Here is a 21277-nt window from a genome sequence, read left to right as displayed (position 1 = left end):
AATTGGGAATATCAGTGAGGTGGCAAGCGCCAGATCGACCTGGGAACGTTCCCGAGGGCCTGACCCGATGTCACAAAGCAGGAGAGGGGCAGGGCCAGCAGCCAGGCAAGGCCAGTAGCCAGGGCTTTATTCAGCATTCCACGAGTGTCCAAAGGCTGCCTGGAGAAGAGGAAAATCTTAGGGAAGGTGGAAACGCCAGTCCAGAGCCCCATGTCCCTGCGCTACTCCAGGGAATGGGGACAGAGGCGTCCCCTCCCTCAGCGTGGTGGCTCAAACAGATATTCCAGGTCCGGCTGCCGGAGCCTCTGCTCCTTGTTCCTGTTTTTGGCAAATTCCCTCAGCATGGCCATCACATCGGTGTCGAATTCCGCCGGCGTGGGCTTCGCTTCTGAGGGGAAAACAGGGAAAAATCAGCTGCGTGCTGTCCCAAAGCACCATGCCGGTGTCCCAGGGTGTGGCCACACGTACCAGTGGCCCAGTAATAAATGTCCCAGTCGTTACTGGGCTCGTTGATGAGGCGGTCGTAGCGGTTCAGCTGCTCCTTGCTCATGCGCGCCAGGTTTTCCTTGGCAAAGAGGCTGGAGAGGGATGGATCAGGATGAGCGGGAGATGAAGGAAGAGCTGGGGTATAAGAAGCAGCTCAATGTGGTCCTGGAAAACACGGACCCCCAGCCTGCTCTCCCTCACCTCAGCAGGCGGGAAAACACCGGCACGGCATTCCCAGAGAAGCTGTGGAATCTCCACCCCTGGAACCCCCTTATCCAGCCTGGTCTAGTGGAAGTCACCCCTGCCCATGGCAGGGGGTGAAACTGGATGATCCTTAAGTCCCTTCCATCCCAAACCACTCCAGGATTCCACGTGCTCGTTCATATGAGATATTGGGAAGACATTCTTTCCTGAGAGGGTGGTGAGGTCCTGGAATGGACTTCCCAGAGAATCTGTGGCTAACCCATCCCTGGAAGTGTCCAAGCCAGGTTGGACAGGACTTGGAGCAACCTGGGATAGTGGAAGGTGTCCTTAAGGTCCTTTCCCACCCAAATCATTCCAAAATTCCACAATTCTATGTGTCTAATCTCTTCTTCAATCCCAAAATCCAACTGGCCTTGCATTCACATGTCCCAGGATTTACATACATACTTCCCAAAGGATTTTGGCTCACTGAGCTCCCCCAGCTCTACTCCGTCATTGCATCCTGGACCAGCAAGATCTAGGAACAACTTATCCCAAGGGCTTTGGCACTACCTCAAAGAACTCTTCCCTGTTAATGAAAGGACCTGGAATACTCGGAGCCAAGCCCACCTGAGCAGGATGCAGTTTTCCAGCATCCCCCTTTTCCTGCTCTCGTACAGCAGCCGGGCTCTCTTGGTGTCCAGTGGCTCGTCCGGACGCTCCTGCCAGGGGGGCAGCGGGATCTCTAGCACGTCCATCCCGGAATCCGTGGGGGAATCGCCCCGGTAGCCACGCTGTGGGATCAGCGGCCACAGGAGATGCCGGCGCAGGCAGCAGAGCTGGAGGGAACAGGGAAAGCACAGGGATATCAGGGCTGGGTGTGCCTGCACACAGGGACCTCTCCAAATCCTACTGGACACGATTCCCAATCCCACCCCTCAAAACCCCGCTGGCCAGACCCCATAAATCCCCCAGATCTCCCTTTTCCCCCCAAAATCCCCTTCTGTCTGCTCAGACTCTCCTCCTCTTTTTCTCCCCTCATTCCACAATACGCTGATTTTCCTCCCGTCCTGCCCTTCCCCCAAACTCACCCCTTTCCCCTACTTTTCCTTCCCCCTCTCCCTCCGTTTTCCTCCCTTTTTTCCCTTTCCCACTTCCCCTTTCTTTTCCCTTTCCCAACGTTTTTTCCCTCTCGTTCCCCTTTTACCCCCTTTTTACCCATTTGCTCCCATTTTAACCTGTTGTTTCCGCTCTCCCTCCGTTCTCTCCCCTTTTACCCCTTTCCCTTCCCTTTGCCCTCCCAGTTTTCCCCCCTTCTCCCCCCACCCTGGCCGCCGCCATCTTGCCGCGCGCCGCCCTGGCCACGCCCCCTCCCGGCTCTATGGGGCGGGGCGTGCCGGAAGTGGGCGTGTCCATGCCCGGAAGTGGGCGCGGCGGCGCTGGCGGTGAGCGCGGGCGGCGCGCGCGGGGCTGGGATCGGGGGAGGGGGGCCCAGGGCGGGGGGCGCGACCTATCGCGACATATCGCGACCCGCCGCCCCCTCCCCTCACCTTCCCGCTGCCCACAAACCCCCCAGCCCGGGCCCCGCCGCCTCGCAGGGCCGGCCGCATATGGCGGGGACGGGGCGGCGCGGAAAGAGGGGGGGGGGGGCAGTGGGGGATCGTGGGGGGCACAGGGAGTTTGGGGGGAAACAGGGATTTGGGGGGGAGACAGGATAGGGAGCGACAGAAGGATCTGGGGGGACACGAGATTTGGAGGGAAATGGGATTTAGAGGGGGACACAGAGATTTGGGGAGCAGAGGGGATTCAGGGGGACACAGGGATTTAGGGGGGACATGGGATTTGGGGGGACACAGGGATTTAGGGGGAAGAGGGGATTTGAGAGGCAGAGCGGATTTAGGGGGTAGAAGGGATTTAGGGGGGCACAGGTATTTGGAGGGAAGAGGGGATTTAGGGGGACACAGGGACTGGGGTGAGGAAGTGGGATTTGGGGCACACAGGGATTTGGGGGGACGCCCCCAGCGGGTCCCCGAGGCCTCACTGACCCCCTGCCCCCCCTTCCCAGAGCACCTTCCGTGTCCTGGCTCCGCCCGGTCCCAGCCCGGGCTCCCGCTTTTCCCGCCTCTGGAAATATGTCCGAGGGAGTGGATCTGATTGACATCTACGCCGACGAGGAGTTCACCCAGGTGAGGGCTGGGATGGGGGTGCAGATCCCCCCCTTTCTTTCAGGAAGAAATCCCAGTGTCTTGCAGCTCATCCCGGTGGAAGATGCAACTGGTGTGGCTGGGAAAAGGGAAGGATCATTCCTGATCATTCCCAAATCTCAGTGGCTGCCACCTCCAGCTGTGATTAAAGGGTTTCCCTGTGGGTTGTGACACGTGGCTGGTCACGGAATGTTTGGGATTTAAGAGCTTAGCTGTGTCCTGGTTGGAAAAATGAGAAATCCCAGCTGGAAGAGGCACTTCTAGGGAATCACACTGTGAGGGGATGCCAGGAGCCAAATCCATGGGATCACCCAGGCTGGAAACCTGTGCAGGGGCTCGCTGTTCCTGTGCTGCTTGTCCCATCCCAGGAATATCTGGGATTCACGGGAGGAAATGATGAAGGAAGGGGGTGTTGGAGAAGCAGATTTTAGGGAGTTCACGGATATGGGAAAGCAAGTGCGAAGGCAGATGTTGGAAAATTCGAAACTGCCGTGGAAAACTTGTGGAGAGATTTTGGCAAGAGGAAATGTCATGGAAACGGGAAGCAAAGCACCTGGAAGATGGGATCACCATGGAGAAAATAATTCCTGTGAACTCCTGGAGTGATCAAGAGAAGCTTCTTCTGGTTATTGGGTGAGAATATCCCATGGAATCTCCTGGGAAGACCAAGTGGATGGAGGATTCTGAAAGCTGGAATGATGATCCAGGCCAATGATTCTGGCATGTTCCTCCCTTTGGGATGTGTGGCAGGAGAACACCTGGAATTAATCCATGCTAGGATCAAAGCAGCGGGGAAGTGCCGTGGTGTCCCTGTGGCACTCCAGGGATGCCAGTGTAATTCCAAATCCCACGTTCCTGCATGGTGATTCCCACTAACAGTGCCCAGCTTCATCCCTGTGCACCTCAACTCAGTGTGCATGGACGGGGAGCAGGAGAATCCTTAAAATCTCCCAAGCTGAATCCCCTAAGTAGCAGAACTGAGGGATTCCAAGGGATTCCTCCTCTAGCCCCTCCTTCCTATTTTTGGTCTTGACTTTCTGAAACTTCCAGGCGGGAATCTTCCAGCCTTGGGCTGTGTCCAAAGGCTCCTGGTGGAGGTGGGAACGTGGGAGTTGGATTAACCAAACACTTGAGCTTTTTTAGGAAATGAACACAAAACTACAGCTCCCTTTTCAAATCATTCTTTTATCAGCTCCAGGGAAAGAGCTGGATGCAAAAGTTCAGGGAGAGGGAAAATGGTTGGATTTTTGGATTCCCAGGTTTCCACGATCCTTGGAAAGCTGCGTGCTGAGCATCCTCCTCTGTCCAGCTCCCAAGAGGATTTTTGCAGTTCCCTGACCCTCAGACTGTCTCCATCAGAAAATATTGTCCAAACTGCCTGGAATTGAAAATTTTGGAGCAGAACCTCTAATTTTTATGGCACACCAGCTCCTGTGGGGTAGATCCTCGTGGAGTGATTGTGTGGGATGAAACACTTGGCACAATCTGAACAAGGAACTGGGATCCATAGTAAACACGGCACTTGCTGGACATTCCAAATTAAATATAGCCTGGGACAGAGTGGGAACTGGGAGGCAGATCTAGGACACGCTGGAATTCCCAGCTCTGGAGCTTCCTGAGCTTCCTCTGCCAAAGGGACAGGTCCAATGTGTGGGACCTCCTACCCTATAAAGGGCTTTTTCCCCAAAAATAAGGGAGGTGGGGTGCTGGGCATGGTTTGAGCGGGGTGTGCAATTCCCAAGTTGGATTTTTGGGAAGAATGTGTTGCCAAGGAGTGATGGGCTCATCCCTAGAGGACATTTGGTTTTCCACCACTGAATTCTTGCCCTCCAAATTGGGAATTTCTTCCTGGTGGCAGCAACAGGGTCTTGTCCTGTTGTGTGGGATCCAAGTGGGCTGGTCTTTGGAATATGCTGGAGCTCAGCAGGGGTTTAGATGAGATATTGGGAAGAATTTCTTCCCTGTGAGGATGGTGAGGCCCTGGAATGGATTTCCCAGGGAAACTGTGGCTGCTCCATCCTTGGAAGTGTTCCAGGCCAGGTTGGACAGGGCTTGGAGCAACCTGGGATAGTGGAAAGTGTCCTATGGCAGGGGGTGGGATGGGATGATCCTTAAGGTTCTTATTCCAACCCCAACCATTCCATGATTCCATGAAAACAGAGCCCATCATCCTGTTTTTTGGGATTGCCCAGGCAAGGGGTGGCTGTAATTCCCAACTGTGCACAGACCCAAACCAAGTGATTTGGGCCTTAAACCTTTGGACTCGGCTTGGAAATTCCGCTTGGGAATTGGGACAGCAAGTTTGGAAACAGCAAAGAAGGCTTCCCAAGCCCTTCCCCAAGCCAGGATCTCATGACGTTTTCCCAGCAGGACCCGGAGTTCAGTAATGCTGACCAGATGGATCTCTACGACGACGTGTTAGCAGCCAGCTCCCAGCCCCAGGAAAAGCGTTCCAGCAGCTCGGAAGCGCCTCCGGAGATCCGTCAGGAGCCGTCTCCCAAGCCCAACAGCAAACCCCCGGCCATCCTGTACACCTACAGCGGGCTCCGGAACAAGAGGGCCGCTGTCTACGTCGGGAGCTTCTCCTGGGTGAGTTCATCTTCCTGGGAAATTCGGGATTCCTGGTGAACTTCTGAAAGGCTGCTGGGCTCTGTAGGGGAGCGGCAGGGATTTTGAGGGGTGTGCTCCTCCTCAGTCTTCAGCTGGTGTCCTGAGCTGGGCTTGGCTTTGTGATCCTCAGGGAAAAGGGATTTGTATCCCTGAGGAGCTTCTGGGCTGGAGTATCTGCTGATGTCCCTTTGAAGCTGTGACTTTGGGCTGCTGCTCCTGAGTCGCCTTCTCCTGTTCAGGGATGCAGGAATGGTTTTGGGAAGGCTCTGTCTTGTCCAGAGAACTTGTCGCTGTTATCCATTCCCAAGGCTTGTTCTGGATGATTTTAAGCTCCCTGAGGAAGTCTGGGGGTGACATTCCTCAGGTGGGTGGGGGACACTGGGCTCAGGTATGAATACCAGCCTGTTCCCTATGCCCTCAGTGGACGACTGACCAGCAGCTGATCCAGACCATCCGCTCCGTTGGAGTCTATGACGTGGTGGAGCTGAAATTCGCAGAGAACCGAGCCAATGGCCAATCCAAGGGGTGAGAGCCAATGGAATTTCAGGTGGGAATGGTGGGAGCCAGGCCCTCATTGCCACATCCATTGTTTTGTGGAGGGTGAGGGAGCAGCTGGCACTTTTCTGGCCTGGCACAGGGAATTCATGGTGCATCCCAAAGAGCATGGGAAAGTGAGGAGGGGGTGTGGAACAGCGGGATGGGATCAGGAGGAGGGTCTGGGGGGGGTCTCTGCAGCAGGTTCAGGGCTCAACCTCCCTCTCTCCCGCACAGGTACGCGGAGGTGGTGGTCGCCTCCGAGAACTCAGTCCATAAACTCCTGGAGCTGCTTCCCGGAAAGATCCTGAATGGAGACAAGGTGGAGGTGAGGCTGGCGACCCGGCAGAACCTGTCGCAGTTCGAGGCTCAGGCTCGCAAACGTGAGTGTGGCGCCGGTGTGAGGCGGGTGGGTGGTTCCATCTCACACACATCCCAAATCCCCCCCGGATCAGCTGTCAGGCCCAGCCCAGCGAGCCCTCGGGATGGGGGGAAACCCTGCCAGGAGCGTCTGGGGGTTGTTTTTCCCATTCCTGAGCCGGATTAGCTCCTGACCCGAGTCTTTATGATCCCCTTTTAGGTGCTCCCACACTGCGAAGATCCCTCGTAGCCTCCTCCTCCTCCTCTCCAAACTGAATGGGCTTAAGCTCTTCAGGCTCTCAGCATAGCTAAGACCCTCCATATCTATTAGTAGCTCCTCTCTGGATCTGCTCCAGAATTTTTCCATCCCTGCGGAGGTAAGGTGCCCAACACTGGAGGAATATTCCAGCTGGGGCCTGGCCGTGGGCGTCCCTCAATGGCAATAGGTGGTCCTGGCCTCACTCCGCAGCGATGCGACGGGATCCGCAGGGATTGTCCTGGCAGGAGCGTGTCCGAGGAGGTCTTGGCCAGCTCTGGCCGTTGTAGATCCCTTGGCATGTTTTGTGCAAGGAAAACTCCCCCTTCCCAGCAGAGTTGCTTTGCTCCCTTCCTTTGGCTCAGGTGCCCGAGGGGATCGGCTGCTTGGTGCTTAGGCTGTGTCCCAACTTGCCCTGCAGTTTTGGTGGAGCAGGGAGTGTTCCCTGGGCCGAGTTCCGGCTGCCCCCAGGGCAGAGTGGAGCTCCCATGCACCCATTGGCACCGCTGGGAGCCGTGGCTCCTGTCACACCCCTTCTGTCTCATCCTCAAAGCCTCTTTGGATAGAGCAAGGCTTCTTCACCCTCTTGGAATGCTGAGTTTTCCTTCCTCTAGCAGCAGCTCCGTTGCTGTCAGCACTTGGGTTCTGTCCCCTTGTGTTCCTCCATGCTTGGGCCTCTCCAAATCCATGTGCGGATCTCAGGCTCTCCGGGTCTTTGAATGTCTTTGGGGATCTCTCACCATTCCTTGTGGCTTTTGGCTCCTGTCCATGTGACCTGCCTGTCTCCAGGGCACTGTGTGGGGTCTTGCTGGAAAGCAGGGCCCATCTTGGAAAAACACATGGAAGCGGAAGCTATGTGTGGCCGGCTGGATCTCTCTCTGGGCACCTCCAGCCCTCCAGGGGTGGGAGGAAGAGGAGGAGCAGGAGGTCTCGGAGACCCGGACACCCTCCAGCTGCACCTCACAGCCCTTTCCCCGTGCCACTTCCAGGTGTGCCGCCGCGGGCCCACTCCCGGGATTCCGTGGATGCGGTGGATGGCCGGGCGACGCCGACGGAGAACGCGCTGCCCCCCGCCCGCATGGAGAAGCCCCCCTCAGTCCTGCCCTTCTTCAGCCGCCCCCCTGCACTGCCCCTCATGGGGCTACCCCCACCTCCCATGCCCCCCCCCGCCTCCCCTGTCCTCCGCTTTCGGAGTCCCTCCTCCTCCTCCTGGAATTCCCTACCAGCACCTGCTGCCGCCGCCGCCCCGGCTGCCCCCGCCCCTGGCCGTGCCCCCACCAGGGGCTGTGCCCCCCGCCCTGCACCTCAATCCCGCCTTCTTCCCGCCACCCACCGCCGCCCTGGGACCTCCTCCTGATACCTACGGCAAGGCCATGGCTCCCTACAACCACAGCAGGTGAGCCGGGCGAGAATGGGGTTGGGATGCTCGGGGAGGATCCCGCTGAACCCCCGATCCCACTGTGCCGACAGCCGGGAGCTGGGCCCGCCGATCCCGGCCGTGAGCGAAGGCGAGTTTGAGGAGATCATGAACCGCAACCGCGCCATCTCCAGCAGCGCCATTTCCAAGGCGGTGTCCGGTGCCAGTGCAGGTACTTCCCGTGTCCCTCATGTCCCCCATGCCGGGATGGATCCCACTCCTGACCCCCTGCTCCGCTCCCCCAGGGGATTACAGCAATGCCATCGAGACGCTGCTCACAGCCATCGCTGTCATCAAACAGTCGCGCGTGGCCAGCGACGAGCGGTGCCGCGTCCTCCTCTCTTCCCTCAAGGATTGCCTGCATGGCATTGAGGCCAAATCCTACAGCAGCAGCTCCAGCAGCAGCTCCAGGTATCCCCCTGGATCCAGAGAACGGGATCCTCCCTGCAGGTGAGTGACTAAAAAAATCACTCTTTGGGTTTTGTCTCCTCTTTTCCCAAAGGAAAAGACACCGATCTCGGGAGCGCTCTCCCAGCCGGTCCCGTGAGAGCAGCCGGCGGCACCGGGATCTGCTCCACAGCGACGATCGGCACGAGGAATATTTCCAGGAGCGGAGCCGGGAGCACGAGCGGCATCGGGACAGGGACAGAGACAGGGACCGGCACCACTGAGACAGGTGGGAAGCTCAGGAGTCCCCTGGAAGTGTGAAGGATGAGGGAAGGGCACTCCCACCATTCCTCTCCTCTCTCCCGGCAGGAATTTGGCAGGAAGTGGTTTTTAATGGACTCATATCTCCTCACCTCGACCAGGATGCAGTGCCTGAGGCTGCTCCGCCCCATCCCGGTCCCTTCCTCGCCACCGCAGCCCCCCCCCGGGCGGGACCCCTGCCCGCACCTCGTGGCCTTGGGAATCCCCCCCACCACTGCTGCTGCTTCCTGGGGCCATCCCACTCTGCTCCGTGGATACTCGGACCCAAAGAGAAATGGTGCTTTTATTCCATGGAGGGAGGTTTGTGAGCCCTTCCCAGTCCGGGGGGGAATGGAGGAGACGGAGCCCTCCCTGTGCAGCTTGGGGGCTTGGAGATGCACAGCTCCCGATCCTGGGATCAGGAGCCATGTGCCATCCTCTGGATTGTTGGGGGACACTCCCGTCCCCATCGCCCTGGTGGGACATTGTGCCACGCTCCTCCTTTGCCCCTTCACCCTCCAGGAGCTGGGAAAAAGAGGCTGGAGCTGGCTTGGGGGTCATCCTCTCTATCCCGACATTCCCCACAGCAGCATTCCCACCCAAACGGCAGCTCCGGCCTCTCCCGCAGAGCCTTCCTTGTTTTAGAGGAAGCGGAAGAGGCAGGGCAGGCTGTGACCCCCTCGTGTCCCCTCAGAATCCCAAGAAGGAGAGGGAGGGAGAGCCCAGGAGGGTCGGGATGAGCCGGGACACACTGGGTGATTTCCAGGGCTGGAATCACACTCGGGTGGGAAAACCCAGGCCCTGGAAGTCTTTTAAGTTGAAATAACCCAAATTCAGGAAAAACCACCCTGATTTTCCCAAGCTCCACGAGGTGGGAGCACTCAGCAGGAGAGCTCCAGGTTTTTTTTTACTTACCGCCACAGATTTTTAGTTTCTTTCCAAATAGTGGAGGGGGGAAAAGATTCCCCCCCAAATTGCAGAGCAAATCCCTGGAAGCCCCGGCAAGGCGCCGCCCCTCCTGCTCGCAGTGATTAGATTTGTCTTTGGATAGGTTGGAATTGTGTAATAAACTCAGATGACGTTGTCAGTCTTTTATACAGCAGTCCTGTTGCCTTCCTACGGTGGGATCTGGGATAATGAGGGAATGGGAGGGATTTGGGGAGGTCTGTGCAGCCGTTGTCCCTCACCCTCTTCCTCCTCCAATGGGCTCCTGTGCTTCCCAAACTGGCTCTGAGGGGTTGGAAGCACCTGAGCATTCCCAGGGGAACCCAAGCTCCCAGGCACCAGGTAAAAATAAATATTTATTGGAAAATAGTGAGTTATTCTGGAAGGTCGTAGAAAAAAAAAAGGATTCTTCATACCTTGAGCTGGCTCAAGCTCTGAGGAGTCCAAGTGGATTGGGGAGTGGGAAAGGTGGGAGGGATATGTCCAGGGGGGAGTGAGTGAAGTGGGAAGTGGGAAAAGGAAGGGATGAATCTGTGTGGCAGCAGGTCCCTGGTGAAGTGGGAAGCAGGAAAAATGGGAGGGATGTGTCCAGGTGGCACCAGGTGAAATGGGCAGTGGGAAGGGTGGGATCCTCCCCCTTCCCGGGACTGGGAAGTGGAGCTGGCACAGGTGATGCTTCCCTGTGTCCCTGGGCCGTGTCCTCAGTAGGGATCCGTGCTGTGGAAAAGGACAGAGACAGGGATGTGTGGGTGCCAAACCAACCTGGCAGCTCCTGCGCCGGCTCCCCCAGTTCCCGGGATGTGGCACCTAGAGAAGGAGAGCAGTGCCAGGAAGCCCAGGAGCAGCTCCAGGCCGTAGAAGAGGAGCAGGATGGCGCTCAGGAACGCTTCCAGGCGCAGGGAATATGTCTGGAGCAGCAGGTAGTACACGGCCAGCACAGCTGCCGGCACTGTAAGTGCCAGGCTGAGGGACAGCGGCACCTTCCGCTGGCACAGGTTCCCCTTGGAGCCTGTGGAACATAGAGTTGGGATCAGATCATGGAAATCATAGGAGGGTTTTGGGTGGGGAATTAAATGTCCCGTTCCCGTGGGCAGGGACACCTTCCTCTAGCCCAGGTTGCTGCATGCCCCGTCCAACCTGAACATCCAGGGATGGTCTTCGGGGGTGTCCCAGGACTCTGCACTCCCTGTGGAGCCTCTGGTACTCAGGGGCACTCACCGAAGAAGATGCGTGTAGCCTCAATGCCGAGGTAGAGGAGGAGCAGCACCACGTCCAGCACCAAGTTGGAGACGGGGTAGGGCAGGAGCAGCACTGCCGGAAAAGCACCGCCCTCAGCACCACATTCCTGCCCATGCCGGCGGGATCGGGAAGAGTTCTGGAGCGAAGGACTCACCTTTGTACACGAACACGAACGCTTCCAGGAGAAAATACGTGGCGCAGTACCAGCCGTTGAGGAAGAGCAGGACCTGCAGCGGAGCCGAGGAGCGATGGCGGCCTGAGGGGACACGGCGCGGCCATGAGGGGGGAGCACAGGGCGGGCATGGCAGCGCAGCCCTCGGAGCCCTGCAGCGCCTTGGCCGCCCCCCTGCCCCGTTCCCAGCGCTGCTCCCAGCCCGAGTTCCTCCCGGTAGCCCCCGTACCCTCCGCTATCCCCCGTTTCCCCCCCCGGTCCTGCTCCCACCCCTGGGCGCCATCTTCCATCTCCATGGGAACCGCCGCCGCCGCGCTCGCCCGCACGGGGGCGCTGAGGGCGAGGGCGCGGAGCGTGCGGGCGGAGCCGCTCTATCGCCCTCCCGCCTGGGCGGTTTGGCGGCGCGCGCGCCGCCGCTCTACCCGCACCTCTCTATGGTTGGAGGACGGATCGCTGCCGCACGGGCTCGCGTCCCCCTCCCTCCTAACCCCGCCCCGCGTATCCACCGGGAGAGAATCGCACACCGCAACACGGGAATGTCCCCGTTTCGCGCCCGCAAGCGCTGCGCCGAGCTGAGTTTCAATGTAAGGAATGCAGCCGTGACACCGGGTGGGCACAAACACCCGGCAGCCTCAGGAAAACACATCCGATTTATTCCTTTAGGGTTTCCAGAAACATTCCAGTGCCAAGCAAGGCTGTGGCCCTGAAACGCTGGGACGCCCCACAAGCCTCCCGCTGACTCCCAAAATCCTGAGGGCTGGTCCCCAGAGAAAGGACGAGCCAGAACCGACCCCGACAGAGCCTGCAGAGTGCGAGGAGACTCCAGGGGATCCCGGGGATCCATCAGCCACGGAAGTGGGCAAATTCCTTGCGGAGCCAGAGGGAATCCTGGTAGAAGAGGGGGTCTCCCAGGTGCACAGCTGTCCGCTTGTAGAAGTAGCAGTAAAGCACGGCCGCTGCAGGGAATTTCGGGATGAGAGAAGGGCCCCCAGCACCCCCAAAGGATGTGGGATCCCACCCTGATCCTTGGAGTCCTTACCCAGCCTCTGGAAAACGAACAGGGTCTGAAGGCCTTCAGTCCAGATGAAGCGGCTGGGGTCACGCCAGCGCAGGTTCTGAGGGGGTTGGAAAACTGGGAATAACCCCTGGAGCAGTTTTGTTGAGCCCTCCCAGACCCCTCACCCCATTCCAAAGGTTCTGAGTGGAATGGAGGGACATCAAGCCAAGAGTAACACCTGGAGAAATTTGGGAATTCCCCTACTCTAAAGGTTAAGCAGCTCAGGGGATTTAGGCATTGAGCCCGGACCTATTCCGGCTTCAGACTGCGGATCCCTGCAAATCCCTGCAAATCCCCTTCCTGGACGGCGTGGGCAGCGCTGGAGCAGCTGCTGTGGCTCCTGACCTCCCAAACATTCCCTGTGCTCCGGGACAGCAGGATGGAGGGAACTTCAGGAAGTGTCCAGGGGGTGGGAACTGCTCCATTGGGAAGGAGCTAGGAAGGAGTTTATTCAGGAAAGAAAAGGGGAAGGTGCTGCCAGGTCAGATCCGGGAGCCTGCACAGCCCGCGGAGCTGTGGGAAGGGAGTGGGCTGCCCCAAGTATAGGGATTAATCCCAGGAAAACCAGGAGCTGCTAGCACAGGCTTTCCCTGGGGAAAGAGGATTTTCTGATGGGTCACGGCCCTTAGGGAATGAGCTGGGATGGGGCTGGGATTGGGCAGGACACTTCCAGCCTGATGCCAACCACAGGGTCATGGAGTGGGACATCTTCCATGGGACATCTTCCATGGGACACCTTCCAGGGGGAGACCATGAGAAAGGACCGGGGGAAGCTGAGTGTCATGGAAAAATCCCTTGGGAGAATCCAGCAGCTGTGCCCACGCCATCCTACCATAATCCAGACGTGGAAGGAGATGCTGAGCGCCAGGTAGGCTGCGGAGAGCAGGATGGTTCCCTTGAATTTATGGAAGAGGAGGTTGACCAATCCTGCCTGGAAAACGTAGGTGTTGAAGAACATGAGGAAGACGATGATGACGTTGAAGACGATGGCGATGTCCTGGATGCTGCCGGGAGAACAGAGGGATTGTGGGCTCCTGGGTCTCCTGGATCTGCTGCCCCACCTCGCCCGTACTCACATGAAGAGGACGAGCTGCACGGCCGGAGCCGTGCGCAGCAGCTCCGAGAAGGAATTCACAAAGAGGTCATAGGAAAGCAGCAGGAACTGCAGGAACAGCACCAGGCTGTAGTTGCTGGGCTGGAGCATCCTCCTTCCTGGGGCTTGGAGCCCTCAGCCCCAGCATTCCCAACGGATCATGGCGCTGGGGGGACTCAGCAGGGCCTCTCCCGACATCCCAAACCTGGAGGGGGAACACGGGGATTGGGATGGATCCCGGAAACCAGGAAAACCCAATGAGCTGTGTCCTCTCTCTCCTCTGGTGTCTTCCTTCCCCCTAAAATCCACCCCCCATCCCCATGTGAGGAAATCCAGGGATGAGGGAGACGTGCAGTCCCAAGAAGCAGTGTCCAAGCAGGTTATTCCTGGCTGTTCCCAGCTCCATGGGCAGTTCTGAGCAGGTTTGGGCATGTCCCACTGTGGGCCCAGGGAGAGGAGTGAGGAGAGACAGACGGGAATTTTTGGACACTGGTGCAGGTACAGTCCTTGTGGGACACATATCCCACGGGAACAGGCCCCTCAGGGATCATCCTGGCTGGAGAGGGACGGAGGGGACAGGGATCCCCCGTGTCCCGGCAGGAAAAGGGCTGTGCTGGGGGCTGAATTCCCTGAGGGGGAGACATGGTGACAGACGGGGGTAAAGGGGCTGGAAAAGGACGGAAAGTGGCTGGAAATGCGGGGGAAGAAAGGCTGGACATGGGAGCGAGAAACTGATGGACATGAGAGGGGAAAGAGCTGGATATGGGGATTAAGAAATCACCCTCTGCCCCTCCAGATCCCGCGTCATTCCGCCCCTTCTCACAGCCACCACTGCGGATCCCCCGGGCCCCCTCTCGCCGCCCTCTCCCCCTGTCCTTGGACCCCTCCCCGCTCCGGGGTCCGCTCCCCCGATACGCCCAAACCCCCCTGAGTGCCGGAGGTCCCGGTCTCGGGGCTCCCCCTGCCCCCGCCGTGCCCCCGCCCCAGGCGCTCACCCGCCGCCGCCATCTTGGTCCCCATGGAAACGGCCGCCAGAACCGGAAGTGAAGGCGGAAGTGGCTGCTGGAGGACCCGCGGGGCCGCTCTGGCCGCCGCTCCCCTCTGTGGCGGTACATTGGGGTGGGCGGGAAAACCATAGAGATGAGCAGGCAGAGCGGCGCTCGCCAAGATGGCGGCGCCCAGTGACGAGGAGGGGGCGGTGGGGCCCAGGTACAGCCCCGGGGTTGGAGCGCTGGTGGGCGGCTCCGGGGTTGAGAGGGGCCGAGGGACCGCGTGGTCTGGGTTTTGGGTGGCGTCAGGGCCGGGCGTTTTGTTCCAGGTCCAGGGGAGCCTCAGGTTTGGGGGAGGCTGTGGAGGCACGTGTCCCCAGATTTCGGGGAGCCATGGCAACGAGTAGTCCAGATTTGGGAAATCCGTGAGTCTCTGTGTCCCAGATTTTAGGGAACCATAGCATAGGGCCGCGTGTCTCCACGCCTTTCCTGTCTCTATGTCCCGTGAGGCAGCTGATTTGAGGGTGTCGGGACAGCCCCAGTCCCCGGAGGGGACAGAAATACCCATTTCTGGGGGCACATGTAAATCACATGCAAATGAGAGCGATCGGGTTCCTGCCAGGGGGATCATGACAGCTGACACCAAGAGCTCCTCGCTGCCATTCCCTGGGGTGCCGTGCCCTGCTCTGCATGTCCTGTTCCATCCCTGGCCTCCTTCCCAGTCCAGGGCACAGCTGGACTCTGGTCACCCCCTCAGGGCTCCCAGTTCCCCTTTCCGCGGTTCCTCCTGGTGATGTTGGAGAGCCCCAAAAGGCACCTCCATCATCCCCAGGTGCCACCATCCTGGATCCATCCCTGCCACCATTCCCAGGCTGGAAAGCAGCTGGGCCACCTTCCGTGGCTGGGAAGCAGCTCCATCCCTGTCACCTTCCCCAGGCTGGGAAACAGCTGCCCCCCCACACCCTCTGAGGCTCCCAGTTCCCCTTTCCGTGGCTCCTCCCTGGGACCGCATCCGGAGCCTGAGCCGGCTCCTCGCTCGCCCACAGGTGCCACCACCGCGCCACGGCCATGCTGGACGTGCCCTTCCTGCCCTTCTGTGCCTTCCTGGGAACGCTGGGATTGCTCTGCGTGGCCATGGTGGGCACCTGGTGCCAGCACTGGCGCGGGGGCTTTTCCCTGGACGGCAGCTCCCGGACATTCAACTGGCACCCGGTGCTGATGGTGACGGGATTGGTGGTGCTCTACGGCGCAGGTGAGCAAAGGGAGCGCGGGGATCCCGGCACGGCTCCTTCCTGACGTTTTCTCCCCCCTCACAGCTGCCCTGGTTTACCGCATTCCCAACACGTGGAGCGGCCCCAAGCTTCCCTGGAAGGTGCTGCACGGCAGCTTGGCTTTGGGAGCGTTCGTCCTGACCGTGCTGGGGCTGGCGGCCGTGTTCTGCTTCCATAACTCCCAAGGGACGCCCAACATGTACTCGCTGCACAGCTGGATGGGGCTGGGAACTGTCCTGCTCTTCTCCTGCCAGGTGGGAATCCCTCCTGGATCCCCCCATCCTCCAGCATCCCGAGTTTTTCACCCTCACCTTCTCTTCCCTCAGTGGGCGGCAGGTTTTGGAGCCTTCCTGCTTCCCTGGGCTCCCACCTGGCTCCGGGCACTCTACAAGCCCATCCATGTTTTCTTCGGCTCCACCATCCTCATGTTGTCCGTGGCTTCCTGCGTGTCGGGAATCAACGAGAAGCTTTTCTTCAGCCTGTGAGAGCCGGGGCGGGGGGGCTTGGGAAGATCCCTCACAGGGATAGGGGGGGCTCAGGATGGGGACTGGGGCTGGATTTGGGAGTGACCAGCACAGAGCAAAGGGAACTGAGCACTTCCTCAGGTGTGTGGTTCCCTGCACAGTTCCCTGCAAGGTTTGAGGGGGGGTTTGGGAACATCCAGAACATTCCCAGCCTCTGTTCCCCGTTCCAGGAAGAACGGGACCATGGCGTACAAGCTCCTGCCGGCTGAGGCCGTGTTTGCCAACACCCTGGGGCTCCTCATCCTCATTTTTGGAGTGCTCGTGGTGGCTACCCTGGCCAGGCCCAGCTGGAAGCGCCCGGATTCCGACTCCCCGGACTCCCGGCAGGTACAGGACGCGCTGGGTGGATTTGGGAAGCCGAACTGGGAATCTGCCCCCCAGCACAGTCCCGAGGGTGGGGGAGGGATTGAGGGATCCCGGCTCATCCCTGTCTCCCACAGCCCCTGCTCTCTGCCGAGCGCTGATCCCAGGGATCTGCCAGCACTCCCAAGCTGCATCCTTGTGCCTCCACGTGCCAGCTCCTGCCTAGATCCCGGGCCATGCCAAACCCCAGCGCTTGCCGGTGCCATCCCTCAACGCCACAGCTGGAGCTGCCGGAGCCTCGCTGGGACAAAGAGGAGCATCCGTATCACTCCCACTCCAGAGGATCCGGCTCAGGTTGGAGCCACTCAGGGACCTCATGGACATGGAATAAAACATTGGCTTCTGCAGGGCTCCAGCACTCAAATCCCTGGGGACAAGGGAGGGCCTGGGAGCTGGGGTGGGAGAGGTGGGAGCTTGGGAGTAGGTCCTGGCCAAGCCAAGCTGTCCCTTCCAAGGGCTTGTCCTTGCTGGCTCCCTGGAGACATGGGACAGCTCCCTGTGGTCACCCCACGGGATTTGGGATCATGCTCTGCCCTGTCCCCGCTTCTTCTTTGCCCCTTTCCCAGAATCGCCCCAGACCCCGTGCCCAGAGCCATGTGAGCTCTGTGGTTTCCCCTCCACACGCTGGGTTTCCTTCCTCCTCCAGTCACAGGATCCCTGTTCCCATCTTCCTTCCCAGCCTGGAGCAACGGGGGGCACCCCCACACCCCCAAATTTCATCATCCCACCCCTCCAAGCTAGCATGGGGGACACAGAGGGTTACTGGGGGCCACATCCTCAGGTTTATTGGGAAAGACATCCTTGAAGGAACAGGGGGGGTTATTGGGATACACGTCTCTATCACTACAAGGGGACACAGATTTTTGGGGATACACATCCCTGTTATTACTGGGGGGTGCCCAGGGGGTCCCGCAGCCCCTCCAGCACCGCTCCCAGCACTGCTGCCACTGCCACAGCCCCGGGGTCAGGCTGCTCCAGCCGGGATGAACGGATGTAGCTGGCTCTGCCCGCCCCAGCCTCCATGTGCCTGGTGGCCTCCGCCGCCGCCTCTGCTCTCTGCCAGGGAAATCAGGGTGTTTCCCAGGATAACAGCAGGGGTTCCCATCCAATTCTCCCACCATCCCAGCTCCCAGCTCTCCATACCTGGACAGCTGCCGCCAGCACTTGGAGCGGGTCGGCACCGGGATTGCGCAGGGAATGCAGAGCCTGTGCGGCTGCAAACAGCGAATCCAGCTGCGAAAAGTGGGAGTTAGTCTGGGAGCCAGGGCTGAGGCCAGGTGGGAACTCCCTGGCATCCTCCTGGAAGCCTTCCTGGCTCCCGGGCTCTCCCAGCACTAACCATTGTCCGGTCTCCTGGTGCAGCTCCTCCGTACCTGTGTGGGACGCAGGGAAATTCAGGGGGGACTGGGATTCCCAGGGGGCACTGGGATTCCACAGCCCCCAGCACTGACCTCTGCATGGCCTCAATCCCGGCGTCCATGGCGTCAGCCCACGCCGGGGAACCGCTGCGGCCACGTAGGCTCCGGGCAGCCGCCGTCAGGAAGAGCCCGTAGAGCTTTGGGAATACCATCAATTCCATGCTGGAAACACGGCCAGGTGTGTTCCCCCATTCCCATTTCCATTCCCATTCCCACTCACCACTCCGGAGGAGCCTCCCATCTGCTCCAGCAGCACATCAGCCAGGGCGGAGAGCAGCTGGGCAGGGGCAGCCGGAGGTGGCCGGGAGCGCATCCATTCCTGGATGGCTGTGGGAATGGAAGGGACAACGGGATGGGGGTGGCCCTGTAGTCCCCTGTCCCTCGTGGGGACAAGCAGGGACAGCCCTCAATTCCATAGAAGCGGCCACTGGATGCAAAGACATTCCAGGATACAATTACAGGAAGGGACCCCCCTGTTTTCCACGGGATGACCTGGGGAACTCCCTGCTCCTGGGAGGTGCCATTGGGGTAGCATTCCCCACAACTCCCTGGATAATGGCCCCCACACCCACCTTGGGCTGCCTGGGCGTGGGTGTGGCCGCAGTCCCCGTCACCCGCTCCCCGATCCAGCTCGTTGAGCTTATCCCGTATATCCAGCAGGGTGCTGCACACCCGCTGCAGGACCCGCTCCACCCGTGCCGTGCTGGGCCCTGCGGAGAGAAGGTGCATCCCTGCACATCCCCAAGGGAAACTGAGGCACGGAGGGGTGCGACACGGGATGGGAGCCTTGTACCAGTTCCAGTCTCATCCTGTGGCTTCCTGGGTGCCTCTGTCGGTGCTGGCACCTCCTCCCTCCGGGTGGTTGCCGGTCCCGCGAGAATGTTGGGCCATGCCACGGCCATGGTCTTGGCATCTGGAGAAGCCAGCGGCGTGTGGTGGCTCAGGATCCCACTGGATCCTCACTGGCACACCCAGGAGCCAGGAATTCCACCCCTGGACATCCCACTGACCTTGTGTCCCATCAGCCAGTACGTGGAAACCTCTGTGCCCCAATCCCAGGCCACATTCCCACCGGGAACTCACCGATCAACCTGACCAGCTCCTCATCCACCAGCATAAGGGTGAGGGAGACTCCAGCCATTTCCATCGCCGTCATGAAGGATCCCACCATGGCCCGGGCGATGCGGATCCCTCTGTTCTCTGCAGGATCCGGGATTGAGACAGGGTCATTCCAGAGCGGCTGGAGCCAGGGAGTGGGATCCCAAGCTTCCCTCTGCACTCACCCAGGCAGCGCACAGCAGCTCCAGCCACAATTCCCAGCTCCAGGCAGGACAATCCACCCAGGTTGTTGACCACGAGCATCACAGAGGATCCTGCAGGATGGGGGGCAGGGTGAGACTGGGATCCAGGGGATTTGGAGGAGCACAGAGGGTCCTGGGGAGCTCACCAGGGGTCAGGGACAGGTGGGAAGCATTGGATGGATCCGTCATGTGCTTCAGCATCGTCTCCACAGCCTTATCTGCCGGCAGCACCTGGAGGACACACGGAGGAGGGGAAGAGCAGAGTGGGGAGGTCTGGGAATAGGCAGATCTGGGAACGGGGAGGATGCAGCAGAATTTCCTCCTCACCTTCATCCTGCGCACTCCAGCCTCGCCGTGGATCCCTACGGAGATGGGGCCGTGTCACATCCCAGCCCTGGTGACGCCTCCCTGGGGGGGCAGGGACATCCGGACCCTCCAGGGACCCCAGAGGGACACCAAGGGGCCGCTCCTCACCCAGCCCCAGCTCCATCTCATCCTCAGCCAGCTGGAACGAGAGCTTGGATCCTGGGATGCTGCAGGGAGATAGGCTGAGACCCAGGGTACCTGTGCAGGTGGGAATGTTCTGTTAAAACTGGGGGGATTTTTGGGATTCAGGGGCTGGGGGACACAGAACAGCATTCCCATGGGATAACACAACGCACCCATGACTTTGGCAGTCACCGTCACCTTCTTCTCGATCTCATCCAAGCTCGCTCCCGCCTCGGCCAGAGCTCCCGCCACCTGTCCCGGGCAGAGCGGGTGAGCGACCCCCCGGAATTCCCCAAATCCCCATAAAGGGTCCCAGCAGAACCTTGTGGATGAGGATGGTGCCACAGATGCCGCGGCGCCCGGCTTTTCCCGGCGTGGTGAAGGCGCAGTCGTCTCCCACCACCACCATGCGCACGTCGGCCCCCTCAGCCCGCGCCCGCTCCAGGGCCATCCCGAAATTCAGCCGGTCCCCGGTGTAGTTCATCACGATCAGGAGGATCCCGGCTGCAGGATGGATGTAGAGACAACGGGAATGATGCAGCACTGGAGAGGGATGAACCCCTAAATTCCACTCCAGTGTGTTCCCAACCTGCTCCGGCCTGTGCCACGGCCCGGATGGCTGCCAGGATACTGCCCACGGACGGGGATGCGAACATGGCTCCGGCCACCACTCCAGTCAGCATTCCCTTCCCCACGTAGCCTGTGGAGAGGGAAGGGGGCTCGTCACCGTGTCTGAGGGTGGGGGGGACAGGTGGGACAGGGGGGTCTCACCTGCGTGGGCGGGCTCGTGGCCGGAGCCCCCCCCCGGACAGCAGAGCCACACGGCCACGGATGGCCTGCAGGTCATGCCGAAGGACCACCCGGTGTCCCTGGAGCAGCCGGAGCCCGGAATTGCAGGCCACCAGCCCGGCCAGAGCGTCATCGGCACAGCCGGACACCGTTGTCACCAGTTTTTTGGGGACCTGTGGGGAAAATGGGGAGCAGTGGCATGGGAAAAGGAGGAATGCCAACCCCACAGGAATGCCAACACCCCTGCTCTGGGCTCACCTCCATGGGAGCGGAGTGCAGCACTCGGATCCGAAGATGGAATCTGTCTGGAAAGAGGGCAAGGTCCAGTCTGAAGTGGACAGCGGTCCGGAGAGTGGGGGCTGGGAAGGGGGCGGGATGGGATGGTGTCTGGTGTGATGGTGATGCTATGGGGAGTGTCTGGTGGGAATGGGGCTGGCATTGGAGTTGTACCCAGACAGGGACACCTCCCCAGGAAGGGAGCTCCTTTTGGGATGAGGTGCCAGGATGGGATAACCTCTAAAGCTTTTTGGGATGAGAGAGGACAGTGACGGCTCTCCCCTCAAAGAGGGACCACCTTTTGAGGTGGGAGACCAGGATGGGACCACCCCCAAACAGGGACCCCTTTTTTTTTGTGATGAGGGGACTCCCACGTTCAGGGATCTCCTCTCAGTGCAGGCCCTGGAAGGATCCACACTCCCCCCTCACAGCGGGGACCCCTACCCCAGGTTTCGGGGGGCACAGAGCTGCGCCCTCTCATGTGGGGCCCTCCCTTCGGGATACGGCGTGGGACCAGGGTGTGACCAACGCGGGTCCCGCGGGCTTTGGGGGAGACCCGCCGCGCATCCCCCTGCACACCTGCCCTCTGCGGGGTCCTCCAGCCGCCCTTCTCG

General features: G+C 60.0%; 6 protein-coding genes across 11 annotated transcripts in view; 2 read left to right on the top strand and 4 right to left on the bottom strand.

The window, feature by feature from the left end:
- TMEM138 (transmembrane protein 138) overlaps positions 1 to 14375 on the bottom strand; it is a 92301-nt gene extending 77926 nt beyond the window's left edge. Inside the window, exons 1-5 of one of the 2 annotated variants that reach the window (XM_068194431.1) lie at positions 14239 to 14375; positions 13227 to 13448; positions 12983 to 13154; positions 12133 to 12208; positions 11928 to 12049 (exon numbers count right to left, since the gene is read on the bottom strand). In XM_068194431.1, coding sequence (XP_068050532.1) covers positions 11937 to 12049; positions 12133 to 12208; positions 12983 to 13154; positions 13227 to 13354 — 489 coding nt within the window. In that variant the 5' untranslated portion in view covers positions 13355 to 13448; positions 14239 to 14375 and the 3' untranslated portion in view covers positions 11928 to 11936. Of the gene's footprint in view, positions 1 to 11724; positions 12050 to 12132; positions 12209 to 12982; positions 13155 to 13226; positions 13449 to 14238 lie in introns of those variants that run through there. The other variant, XM_068194429.1, reaches the window with a different exon arrangement.
- On the bottom strand, positions 82 to 2095 carry SDHAF2 (succinate dehydrogenase complex assembly factor 2). Its single transcript, XM_068194425.1, has 4 exons — positions 1996 to 2095; positions 1300 to 1508; positions 469 to 578; positions 82 to 388 (listed from the first exon to the last, which is right to left on the bottom strand). The coding sequence occupies exons 1-4, from the start codon at positions 2083 to 2085 to the stop codon at positions 258 to 260; spliced, it is 540 nt and encodes a 179-aa protein (XP_068050526.1). The 5' UTR covers positions 2086 to 2095; the 3' UTR covers positions 82 to 257.
- CPSF7 (cleavage and polyadenylation specific factor 7) lies at positions 2542 to 9832 on the top strand. The gene is given in 10 exon segments (XM_068194412.1): positions 2542 to 2855; positions 5244 to 5462; positions 5905 to 6008; positions 6255 to 6400; positions 7623 to 7792; positions 7794 to 8029; positions 8104 to 8222; positions 8296 to 8461; positions 8553 to 8726; positions 8807 to 9832. Coding segments are annotated over 9 exon segments (1383 nt in total). The 5' UTR covers positions 2542 to 2801; the 3' UTR covers positions 8722 to 8726; positions 8807 to 9832.
- TMEM216 (transmembrane protein 216) lies at positions 3887 to 11489 on the bottom strand. 4 transcript variants are annotated; one of them, XR_011000300.1, is made up of 7 exons: positions 11364 to 11489; positions 11076 to 11177; positions 10901 to 10993; positions 10445 to 10691; positions 9653 to 9853; positions 8330 to 8494; positions 3887 to 7459 (listed from the first exon to the last, which is right to left on the bottom strand). XR_011000300.1 is itself a non-coding variant. In XM_068194426.1 (5 exons), the coding sequence occupies exons 1-5, from the start codon at positions 11374 to 11376 to the stop codon at positions 9769 to 9771; spliced, it is 540 nt and encodes a 179-aa protein (XP_068050527.1). In that variant the 5' UTR covers positions 11377 to 11489; the 3' UTR covers positions 9514 to 9768. The 4 variants fall into 4 exon arrangements, 2 of the variants coding, with proteins under 2 accessions (XP_068050527.1, XP_068050528.1); XR_011000299.1 differs by having other exon boundaries at positions 8330 to 8408; XM_068194426.1 differs by lacking the exons at positions 3887 to 7459; positions 8330 to 8494 and having other exon boundaries at positions 9514 to 9853.
- Positions 13659 to 16737, top strand: CYB561A3 (cytochrome b561 family member A3). Of its 2 annotated transcripts, none has more exons than XM_068194419.1 (6): positions 13659 to 13741; positions 15279 to 15484; positions 15549 to 15757; positions 15830 to 15984; positions 16198 to 16354; positions 16468 to 16737. In XM_068194419.1, exons 1-6 carry the CDS (start codon positions 13674 to 13676, stop codon positions 16489 to 16491), a joined length of 819 nt encoding a protein of 272 aa, XP_068050520.1. In that variant the 5' UTR covers positions 13659 to 13673; the 3' UTR covers positions 16492 to 16737. The 2 variants fall into 2 exon arrangements, with proteins under 2 accessions (XP_068050520.1, XP_068050521.1); XM_068194420.1 differs by lacking the exon at positions 13659 to 13741 and adding an exon at positions 14299 to 14452.
- Positions 16738 to 17191: 454 nt separating this feature from the next.
- TKFC (triokinase and FMN cyclase) lies at positions 17192 to 20787 on the bottom strand. The gene is made up of 17 exons (XM_068194408.1): positions 20646 to 20787; positions 20370 to 20560; positions 20188 to 20298; positions 19921 to 20102; positions 19772 to 19850; positions 19584 to 19673; positions 19437 to 19471; positions 19256 to 19340; positions 19092 to 19181; positions 18892 to 19008; positions 18602 to 18721; positions 18381 to 18518; positions 18029 to 18135; positions 17842 to 17945; positions 17730 to 17763; positions 17534 to 17623; positions 17192 to 17446 (listed from the first exon to the last, which is right to left on the bottom strand). The coding sequence occupies exons 2-17, from the start codon at positions 20518 to 20520 to the stop codon at positions 17276 to 17278; spliced, it is 1704 nt and encodes a 567-aa protein (XP_068050509.1). The 5' UTR covers positions 20521 to 20560; positions 20646 to 20787; the 3' UTR covers positions 17192 to 17275.
- Between the last annotated feature and the right edge of the window lie 490 nt (positions 20788 to 21277).

This window comes from Anomalospiza imberbis, chromosome 6, assembly GCF_031753505.1.
Source record: "Anomalospiza imberbis isolate Cuckoo-Finch-1a 21T00152 chromosome 6, ASM3175350v1, whole genome shotgun sequence".
NCBI classification, from domain to species: domain Eukaryota; kingdom Metazoa; phylum Chordata; class Aves; order Passeriformes; family Viduidae; genus Anomalospiza; species Anomalospiza imberbis.
The sequence above is the reverse complement of the archived record's forward strand: the minus strand, read 5'-3'. Positions and strand labels throughout refer to the sequence as shown.